This window comes from Geosmithia morbida (genome assembly GCF_012550715.1).
Source record: "Geosmithia morbida isolate 1262 chromosome Unknown scaffold_13, whole genome shotgun sequence".
Lineage (NCBI taxonomy): Eukaryota > Fungi > Ascomycota > Sordariomycetes > Hypocreales > Bionectriaceae > Geosmithia > Geosmithia morbida.
In genome coordinates, this window is record NW_023336200.1 from 279,030 (window position 1) to 290,148 (window position 11,119).

The 11,119-nt window shown below is 52.3% G+C and overlaps 3 protein-coding genes across 3 annotated transcripts; 1 reads left to right on the forward strand and 2 right to left on the reverse strand.

Moving 5' to 3' along the window:
* Positions 1-3,281: 3,281 nt before the first annotated feature.
* Positions 3,282-4,058, forward strand: GMORB2_2445 (Short-chain dehydrogenase; the record flags this gene model as incomplete). Its single annotated transcript, XM_035464425.1, has 1 exon — positions 3,282-4,058. One exon carries the CDS (start codon positions 3,282-3,284, stop codon positions 4,056-4,058), a length of 777 nt encoding a protein of 258 aa, XP_035319611.1.
* Positions 4,059-4,414: 356 nt separating this feature from the next.
* Positions 4,415-7,155, reverse strand: GMORB2_2446 (F-type H+-transporting ATPase subunit beta; the record flags this gene model as incomplete). Its single annotated transcript, XM_035464426.1, has 9 exons — positions 4,415-5,070; positions 5,199-5,237; positions 5,380-5,401; positions 5,814-6,325; positions 6,428-6,470; positions 6,534-6,619; positions 6,715-6,736; positions 6,898-7,036; positions 7,145-7,155. 9 exons carry the CDS (start codon positions 7,153-7,155, stop codon positions 4,415-4,417), a joined length of 1,530 nt encoding a protein of 509 aa, XP_035319612.1.
* A 1,244-nt stretch (positions 7,156-8,399) lies between these two features.
* GMORB2_2447 (1,4-alpha-glucan branching enzyme) lies at positions 8,400-10,982 on the reverse strand (the record flags this gene model as incomplete). The annotated part of the gene is made up of 8 exons (XM_035464427.1): positions 8,400-8,429; positions 8,488-9,118; positions 9,209-9,544; positions 9,600-10,291; positions 10,353-10,465; positions 10,529-10,628; positions 10,710-10,834; positions 10,898-10,982. 8 exons carry the CDS (start codon positions 10,980-10,982, stop codon positions 8,400-8,402), a joined length of 2,112 nt encoding a protein of 703 aa, XP_035319613.1.
* Between the last annotated feature and the right edge of the window lie 137 nt (positions 10,983-11,119).

Here is an 11,119-nt window from a genome sequence, read left to right on the forward strand (position 1 = left end):
CGTGACGAGAAACCCGCGGCCGAGTTGCCATATATGGATTTGGCACGACCAATTCTGTGTCCAAATCCCTCGTGCCTCTGCCAATTCAGTATTCGCCGTCTTGCAGGCGCACAATCGTGTCATGTGCCGAGGCGATATGAGTACATGCTTGCAGGTGCTAGTCGTAACGACATAGTTGCCGTAAGATTGACGGCCAGCGTGCGAGGTGGACGTGGAGGCTGACCAGTTGGCAGAGTGGTAGTAATGCAGCGGATAGTAATGGGCCACGGCAGTAGGAACAGGTACCCGTGTGTACCTCTTTGTGGATCGGGTCGATGCAAGGTTGAAGCCAGCGTGGCGGGTTCACAGCTTCGATGGCGGACAAGGAGAGCCAAAGACGGAGAGAGCATACCAACTGGGCATCTCTCCGTACGAGAGAACGTTGGGGGTTCCACCTGGTGCAGGACAGTGATACCTGTACAGTGTACTACGAGTCTACGAGTAATCCGTAGACGCAAAACGGCACAACTGATGCTCCATACCGTCCACGCCGAGCGACAAAGAGCCAGGAGCCCGTCTGGGCTCCACATGGACCGAGGCAGACCCAGTATGCCAAGTTGCGAATTTCGCCTCAGGAGCCGACGGACGGCTCAGGAGGCTCCGTACGTGAACAATGCGGCAATGCCTGACGTGTACCGAAAACAAGGGACCTGATGCCCCAATAAGGAGGAGAGCATGGACGGCACGTCCGATTGACATCGATGATAATATAGATAGCACTTTTTCGAGCGTTGCAATCAGCCACGGGCTTAGGGACGGACGGTGTTGAGTTGAAAGCCGTTGACGACCGAGACGCGCGTGATAGCACAGAAGAGGCCCGGGATAACGCGCAGTTGCTTCAACAGCCGGGTCTTGACGGCATTCGACTTTGAGTCTGGGCCGTAGGAGGAATGTTCTCTATCACATGCACGAGTGCTTGCACCGATACATGTGCATCAATGCTAATGCTTGTTAATCGATGCAGTATATAGTAATCTGTACATGTTGGTAACTACCAGTATCACTACGAGTAGGGAGTATTGGTAGGAACAACGCTATCAACGTATCCATGAACTCGGCGTTAATACACCAATCGACTTGGCAACCGATGTGCCCACCGATGTGCTCTTTACGAGAACAGCTAGACTGGCCGGCTACGAGACTGCAATCGAATGGAAGGCCCTTAAAGTAGTGGAAGTCATCAATATTAGACTGGGCCTGTCCTCGAGAATTGCCCTGGACCAGATTGGTCCTAGAAACGATTGACAAGGGTTTCACGTCGGAACTCGTTATTAGCTCAAGTTCTCAACGGTTCCACCCCTTAGATTGTGGACCCTAACCTTCTTTTTCATTCCCTCTGTTTCGAGTCTTTTGGAGCTTTTTGTGGTACGAGTAATGATGGTACGACTGAAGTATACATCTGACATGAAGATGACTCTAGCTGGCATGAAGGGAAAAGGGGGCTGTTGAGACGGGATCGACGACGGATTCCGCAACTGTAAGGCATAAATGATGGCTTGAGACAAAGAAATGACAATGCCTTGGCCAAGGTGGGCGAAAAGCAACACGAAGTAGACGCCAAGGTTGTGTTCCGGGCAATGCGCAAGACAGGTTGAATCGCCGTGCCATTCATGATGATCAGCTGCGACCTTGTATACGATGAAGCCATTCTCGGGTCAGCCGCGATCCTGGGGATGAGCTTGGATCTGTTGCCAACCATGGTAACGAAGATGGGGACATCGGACACGTCGCAGCTCTCATAGGCCACATCCATCTTCTACTTGAGGATGCTGACGGGGCCGTACCCGCACACGTACGCACTATATGTACAACGGGTTCGACATAAGCCGGATCCTAGGGATCCCCCCTCACCATCAAAGGTGCCATCTACATGTCGAATGTCCACGGCAGGTGTGACGACGTACAAGGGCCTGTACGCCTAGCACTTCTTCCTCAGCTTCGTCGAGAGCACCATCCCCACGGAAATCAATGTGCATCGTATCGGACTATTACAACCACACCGAGCAGAGGATCCGCCAGAGCTGCTGCCGTCGAGAGGCTGCGCCTTGGTCAGACGGCTGTGCGCTGTACCACCTTCAAGGGTGCATAAGATCAAAGAGGCTGTGCTCAATATCAAGGTGTGGTTCGTCGTTATCATGATATGACTGCATATGTCATGCAATCTGCTTCTCGTCTTTCCGTATCTCTCTTTCTTCAAAACCATACTAATATTGACACAATATAACGTGTATATGTACCGTCAACGTTGTCGTCTCGGGTCTTGGCCCCCCTGGTTATCTCGAGCTTTGGTCAAACCTCCCCAAAGGCCACCCAGTGGGAGCTCCCTTTAGGGGCTCTATACTTCGTTGCCATTCTTGTCAAGGGTTGGGTGGCAGTCGCTTCACCCAACATACGTCTGATGATGCTCGTCGTGTGCTGTCTGCCCGCCATCACAGAATGTCCCGTCATCTAGAAGTCCTCATGACACCACCACACTGCGAGCCCCATCATAAGACACGCGCTGACGGTGACATTTAGCGCTGTAGTCTCCCTCATCATCACCGTGGCCATGTCCAACGTTGCGGATCACACAAAGAGCTCCATGGCTACCACCGTATTTGTCGCCTACTGCGTTGGTAACACTGTCGTATACTCTGGTCAAGAGAAGCTCACTCACTCGAGCTATGGATCGAGCACGCTATCTTCTATGCCGTCTGCGTTGTCTTCAGTGCCCTGCTGTTCCTCCATCTCAGGCATGGGAAGGCAGAGAGGGATCACAACATGTCCACACCGAGCAAAAGGCCAAGCTCGCCTTTCAGGATCTCACCGACAAGGAGAATCTCTAATTCCGATACTTCTATTAGGACGAACAGTTCCAGAGTTTGCTGTTTATAGTAGTGATACCCAGGGGATTCTACATGGACATACAGAGCATACGTACATAGTACACGTACATACACATATACATTAGCTCTCAAGATACCTCGAGATACCCTCTACAGGTATTAAATACACCCAATAGAAACAATTGTTTTCAATGATAACTCAGTCATTCCCCTCGTCCAAGCACGAGGTCTATGACGCCACAGTAGAACAACCGGGGTCCACCAGTGATATCATAGACCAACGGCACTCACATGTCTATATGTACCTGTATTCGATATGAAGATATTGTACTTTATATATTATTCGATTTGACCTTGCAGTTCAAATTGAATAATCTATATAAACCAATACCAGGTAGACAACGTCAATCGCTCGGAATGGTGCGCGTCTTCATCACCGGTTCGACCGACGGCATAGGCCAAAAGACAGCCAAGCTGCTCTCCGATCAAGGCCACCAAGTAGTCCTGCACGCACGCAACGCCGCGCGCGCGGACTCAGTTCGTGCGACCGTCCCCGGCGCTGCGGGCATCTTAATCGGTGACTTATCATCCATCGCTGAGACCAAGAAACTTGCCTCGGATGCCAACGCTTCTGGCCCGCCATTCGATGCCATCATTCACAACGCAGGCATAGGCTACGGCGGAACATCATCAACGTTGATCACCCCCGATGGCCTCTCTGCTGTGTTTGCCGTGAACACGTTGGCCCCATACATCCTGGCGTGTCTGATGGACAAGCCCGTGTCCCGCATCCTCTTTATGAGCTCAGATAGTCACTATGGCGGTGATGAGTCTCTCCGTGGCGACATCACTCGCTCCCACTCCTACTCTGATAGCAAACTTCACGACACCATGCTCTCCAAGGCGTTTGCCCGTCGCTGGTCGTCCGATGGCATCCAGTCCGTCAGCATGCACCCGGGATGGGTGAGGACCAAGATGGGCGGCACAGCAGCCCCGGGGAATGCGGACAAGTCAGCCCGCGCTCTGGCCAACTGGGCTGCCGGCAAAGACGCTCTCGCCAAACTACCCAGCGGCGCCTTCTTCACGACCAGTGGGGAGGGTTCGCCGCATTCTGGCGCTGACAATGTCGACAAGCAGGAGGAGTTATTGGGTATCTGCAAGAAAGTATCTGGGTGCTCGATCCCTGGAGAGTAATGTCACATGCATGTACATCAACAATGGACCCAGTTCGTTACAAAACAGCCTCTAGATAGCTGGCCCGCTTCGTTGCCATTACATTTACATATACATATTGTCTCGAGTGAAGATGAGTGAGTGCTAGGTTTGTGGTAAGACAAAGGAAAATTGCTTCCCGATTGAATAAAATGGCTACAGGAGGGAATTTTGTTCGATTTCTTGGTACACAGCCCTCAAAATATTTGAGGCTTCCAGTCGGTTGGTCCGCTTCTCCTCTTTCTCCTGGCTCCTCTTCTCTCCACCGCGACGCAAAAAAGATATTAAGGACAGTTCTTTATTGTTTGTCCGCCCGGTTCAAAGGTCACAGGGACAATTTAAGCGGACTTCTCGAGTTCGGCAAGGATCTTCTCACCCTTGGCCTTGGCCGAGGCAAAGTCACCAACCATGTAGAAGGCACCCTCGGGGAGCTGATCACCCTCACCGTTGAGGATGGCCTTGAAGGAGTTGATGGTCTCCTTGACATCGACAAGCTGACCTTCGATACCAGTGAAGACCTGGGCAACAGTGAAGGGCTGGCTCAGGAAACGCTGGATCTTACGGGCACGCTCGACGGTGAGCTTATCGGCCTCGGAAAGCTCGTCCATACCCAGGATGGCAATGATGTCCTGGAGGGACTTGTACTCCTGGAGGATCTGCTGGACACGGGTAGCGGTATCGTAGTGGTCCTGGCCGATGACACGAGGGTCCAGCATACGGGACTTGGAGTCGAGAGGGTCGACGGCGGGGTAGATGCCCAGCTCAGAGATACCACGCGACAGCACAGTGGTGGCGTCAAGATGGGCGAAGGTGGTGGCGGGGGCAGGGTCAGTCAGATCGTCAGCGGGGACGTAGACGGCCTGGACGGAAGTGATGGAACCCTTGCTGGTGGTGGTGATACGCTCCTGCATACCACCCATGTCGACAGCCAGGGTGGGCTGGTAACCGACGGCAGAGGGGATACGTCCCAGGAGGGCAGACACCTCGGAACCGGCTGCGGAGTGTCAGTACGTAAGTATTTCAAAATGAATCAGCCGAAACGTGACGCTTCGACCAATCCGTTATCTCCTGGTTTTTAAAATTCAGGAAGCTCGATCCTCGAACGAAGAAAATGCCACTAACCTTGAGTGAAGCGGAAGATGTTGTCAATGAAGAGAAGCACTGAGAGAGAGTTAGCGACAACGCTCGATGTTATTGCAATTCATGACATGTTGCTGTTGGCGTAGAGCATATCAAGAAATTGTCAAGAGTATCAGAAAAAGAATTAGGGAAAAGAACTTGCCATCCTGTCCTTCGGAGTCACGGAAGTGCTCAGCGACGGTCAACTGTTTGTTTAGGAACACGTTAGTTACTTGGAAATATAAATTAAATCAACCAGGATGACCAGGGTGGAATTCAGGGTGCAAAGGTTTGGTGTTTTGGTGCGCGTATCCGAATGGGGAAGAATGTGGGACCATGTGGTTGGATTTGTGGGGCTGTGATAAAGACGATGGATGTGAACAGAAACCTGTTTTGGAAGGAACAAAAAAGTTTAAAAGGAGCGAGATGGGAATCGCAACGGGGGAAGAAAAGCGGTGGGATCAACAAGCGACCTGGTACTTTACAAGCCGTCGAGATGTGGGAAGATGGCGAGGCCACCTGCAGATATGTGCAGCACAACCTGTCCGAGAAAAGAGCAGGGAAAGAAGAAAGGGACAACAGGGAAGAGACGGGAGAAGGTATAGGAAGAGTACTCACGCCAGTCAGGGCGACACGGGCACGGGCACCCGGGGGCTCGTTCATCTGACCAAAGACAAGTGCGACCTTGGAGTCACCATCGAGCTGGATGACGGACGTCTCCTGCATCTCGTGGTACAGATCGTTACCCTCACGGGTACGCTCACCGACACCAGTGAAAACAGAGTAACCACCGTGAGCCTTGGCGATGTTGTTGATGAGCTCCTGAATAAAGACAGTCTTGCCGACACCGGCACCGCCGAAGAGACCAATCTTTCCACCACGGGCGTAGGGGGCGATTAGGTCGACGACCTTGATACCAGTGACGAGAATCTCGGCAGAGGTCGACTGCTCAACGAACTCCGGGGCCTCCCTGTGGATGGGAAGGTACTGGTCCGTCTTGATGGGACCACGCTCGTCAATGGGGTCACCAGTGACGTTCATGATGCGGCCCAGAGTGCCGTGGCCAACGGGGATGGTGATAGGGGCACCAGTGTCGGTAGCCTTGGCACCACGAACGAGACCCTCAGTACCTGCAGACGACGGGCATTAGTATACAGTGCCAATAGTCAATTCAACATCGTGTGACAGCCCAGGAGTCGATGAGTTGTTTTTGAGGGGATTTCGGTACGTACCATCCATGGCAATGCAGCGGACAACATTCTCACCAAGGTGTTGCTAGTCCAAGTCATCAGCATTTCCGTTCCATACCCACGATAATACCCGACGATTATATCATACCGCGACCTCGAGGACGAGCTTCTGGCCCTGGTTGTCGGTGACGAGGGAGTTGAGAATGGCAGGGAGCTTGGCAGTGTCGAACTTGACTGGAGAAGGGGTCAGCGTCAATTGAGCAAGCAAAACATGACGAATCGATTGAATCGAATCGAGTTGAGGAATTGTTTCTCGTGGTGTGACTAACCATCGACGACGGCACCGATGACCTGTTTTTTTGTTGAGATTGTCAGTGATCCGAAGCTCTGTCGCCGATATTGTTTGTGCCTGAGGCTTCCTCGGCTCCGCTCGGCCGACACTTAGGGAGGTGCGCAGCGGAGAGCTCTTTGGATGGCCAACGGGACGACAAAAGTTGAGGGAAAAAACGCACCTGGTGAATCTTGCCGTCGCCAGCAGCAGTCGTGCTAGCCCAGCGGGTGTTGAGGGCGCGGAAGGGAGCGGGCTTGACGGCGCGAGGAGCCGCAGCCTGGAAGGCAGGGCGAGCCGCGCGGGCGAAAGAGGAAATACCGCTACCCGGACAAGTGTCAGCTTTCCTGTTCGTCAATTGATGGGCGTACGGCAACGAGAGAGGCGAGGAAACGTATCGCCCAATTCATTGCAGTTCATTGAGTACTAACCTCTTGAACATCTTGACCAGACAACAAGGAGCGATCTGCGATGAGGCGGAGGAGGGTTGGGTTGAAGGTTGAGGGAGAATTTGCGGGTTGAGTAGTTTTGGGGAGAAGCGGACCGACTTGGTTCTCTAGAGCTTTCGCTGCCTCCGGGACCAGGTCACGTGGACTCTCCCGAATTTTACCGCTCAGCCAGTCCTCTGCCCCACTCCGGATAATTATCGGCCCCGACTGACCCCCTTACCTATTCCACTCATATGATGCCGTTCATCGGGCCGGATCAGGTTGTCCTCTGCTCCTCGAGCGACTGATAATACACGTCAAACCGTTACATTTTCCATCGGCATATGGAAGTACCAGCCCAGACTTTTTCATCGATATACGTCAACAAGCTCAATTACCCCTTTTCTGTGGCGTTGCTCCCGTCAGGAGGGAGCTGGAGCTTGTTTGACGGACACTGTGTCATACTCGTATATGTACATGTACCAGTCAAGGTAATACTAGTACGAGTAGTGCCTCCAGTACGGGTACGTACCCTTCCTCCTCTGTGCGCACGCTCATCTGTATTCTTATTATTACTGGGTCTCTCCCCCCTCCCTCCCTCTCCACGGTTAGCATAAGCATCCCGAGAACCAGTCCTCGCTCGATTTTTCCCACCCCCTTCTTCTCCTCGTTTCGGCCCCCTTGTTCTCTTGTCCCCTTGCCCCTCTCCACCCGTTACCACAGCAAATGCACAGCTTCGTAAACATCAACCCAATTCAAAGCCGAGCTTACCCTGTGTTCCCCGACGTCGCCGGTTCGGATATACCTTGGCAACCTGCCAACCTGGAGTAAATGCCACATTCCCACTCGTACCTGTAAACTCAATTCAATCGCTTCTCTCGATAAACGTTGTGAAAACAACTACAAGCATATCTTAAATGCAGTATTCCAATAATCACCTGCAATTATCACAGCATTCATTTAACGTCGTACACAACTCAGCATCTCGTAATGTAACAGACACAGAACTCCCCCTGACTCGGGTTGGACGTCGGAATTAGCGCACTACCGAGATACGTACGAGTAATAATAAACCTACGTTCAATGATGCTGTAGCAAATTGTATTACATTGTAAACTACCCGTAGAACGACAAATATGCGTTTACATCGCTCACTATCACATATATTTCGTATACGTGTCATGAAAGGAAATACCCATGAGCCTCTTAGGTACCCACCAAAGTAGAAAAAAAACACATTCAGTAAACGTGAATTACGTTAGGAAAAGGTCTCTTCAAGAGCCAAGACCTAGGTACCGGTTAGCATGGACACACAATTAGTTCATACCTCGGGAAATGAGACTTACGATGGCAGTGCGGTTGGGCAGATACACCTGCGTCCAGTTTTGGCGACCGTTCCATTCCATAGGCGTCGTAAAGAAGCGCGTGCTGCTGTCGATGCGGTTGAACCCCCCAAACTCTTTACGATCAGTGTCCAGCGCGACGCGGTACGTGCCCGCTCTGTCAACGCCAATGCGGTAATCGGTAAAGCTCTCAGTCGGGTGGAAGTTGAACGCGAACACGATGCCTGCCCTCTCAAATACAATCACCTTGTCACCCTCGTGCTTGAGAGAAATGTAAGCCTGCGATGCGTGGAGCCAGCCGTATTTTTCTTCGCAGAGATTCATTTCGCGGTCGAAGTTGTTCAGGAATCGGTATCGGAGGAGCTCATCTTCCGTCAGGTTGAGCTGGCGGCGTGCGTACCAAAAGGAATTGTTGTTGCCTTCGCGTGGGAAATCGAGCCACTCAGGATGTCCAAACTCGTTGCCCTCAAAATTGAGGTAACCTTCGCCACCGAGTGCGTGCGTCACGAACCGAATCATCTTGTGCAGCGCCATGCCGCGTTCAATTACAGGCGTCAGCGGCGTCAGCACCGACATGTTGGTGTATAGTTCCGCATCGCAGAGGTGCATCATCAGTGTCTTGTCACCAACAAGTCTGTGATGTGTGAGTTAGCAAAGGCTCATAGCCGTCGAGACAAAATAACCGCCTGGAAGAAATAAGACGACAAGGGTGTGGGGGACTCACGCTTGATCGTGGCTCTCGGAATAGGCAATCGTCTTCTCTCCATGACGACGGTTTACAAGGGTAAAGCAAATATTGCCAATGTCCCATTCCTCGTCCTTGACTTCCTTTAAAATCTTGATCCACATGTCCGGAACAGCCATGGCGAGACGGTAGTCGAATCCCACACCACCGAGCGAGAGGGGAAGACACAGGGCCGGCATCCCCGACACGTCCTCTGCAATGGTGATGCACTCTGGGAAGAGCGAGTGCAGGAGCTCATTTGCGAGCATCATATACACCACAGCCTCCTCGTCTACGTCGGGGCCAAAGTACTCGTGATAGCCGCCAGAGAATCCACTAATGCCAGTTAGCTGAGACCCATATGCATTCACGGTAACACGTATGCACTCACAAGCCCATTCCGTGGTGGCGGTATAGCATGCTCGTCACGCCGTCAAAACGGAAGCCGTCAAACTGGTACTCCTCCATCCAGAAGCGTAGGTTGCTGAGGAGGAATCGCAGGACCTCATGACTGCCATAATTGAACAGCCTGCTATCCCACTGGTCGTGTCGACCTCTGCCGCCGGCGTGGAAGTATTGGTGATCTGTTCCGTCAAACTCGTTGATGCCGTCCAAAACATTTTTGGAGGCATGGCTGTGAACCATGTCGAGGAGGACGACTATCCCCAAACTGTGGGCCGTGTCTATGAGCTCTTTCAGGTCCTCTGGTGTTCCGTACCGGCTGCTGGCGGCGAAAAAGTTGTTGACCTGGTAGCCAAAGCTGGCGTAATAGGCGTGCTCCATGACGGCCATGAGTTGGATGACATTGTATCCTAAATCCTTGATCCTGGGGAGCATGCCTTTGGTGAACTCCTTGTAAGTCGCTACGCGTTGCTCGGACGTCGAAATTCCAACGTGAGCCTCGTATACGCGAGCGCTGGCCGGGCGCTTGGGGCGAGCATGCTTGAACTCATATTTTTCTTCCTGCGGCGGGTTCCAAAAATGGGCGTCGTAGGCGGGAGAGACCGACAAGTCCTGGGTGACATACTTGATCCATGCAGGGAGACGGTCGACTCTCTCACCACTGGGGAGAACAAGGGAAATCTGGAACAGTGTGTGAACGGGCCGAACGTTCAATGTGCCACCGGAAGGGTCGGGAACATACCTTGACCTTGGAGTTGTGGGGGATTCCTGGTTTGCCATCGACTGCGGGGATATCGATGTCGAAGCTGCCGAAAGAGTCCTTGGTCATTGGGTGGGATTCGCGGTTCCAGGAGTCTAAAATGGGTCCACACTAGTCAGCTAAGAATCACGCATTGCACAGTGAGCGAGAGTACTTACTGAAGTCTCCGATGAGATAGGCCTGCTGAGCGTTGGGAGCCCATTCACGGTAATGTATGTTGTTCTGGGCATCGACATTGAAGCCAAACTTGTCGTATCCCTAGACGTTGCTCTCTGTCAGTTGGCCTGTGTGGGCCTGGCCATAGTGGTATGAGGTTGATGGAATCAGGGTATTAATCACCTTGGAGAACCTGGATAAGCCACCCTCGGTCTCGTCGATGTTGACGATCCATTCCTGGGCTTTGGAATATCGTCGTTTGAGGGCTTCGCTAAAGGGTTCAAGCCAAGGATCGAGCTTGACGACGCCTGTGATATATAATCAGCAAGAGTTTGAATTGGGTAGATGGGGAGAGAGGAAGAACAAAATACCAGTTCCATCTTGAGGAAAGCTCCCAGAGCTCCTTGTACCACTAGGGTCAAGCGAGTTTGACACGACCTGACCGTTGGAAGCCATGCCTATGTCGTGTTGATGTGGTTGTGTGGAGGCGGGGTAAGAACTGGTGACGCAGTTAGAATAATCTGGAGTTGGATGAGGAGGTGGCGGGGAGCTGCTGCTACGTATTGGAGGAAGGACCAGGTCAATCAATCAAT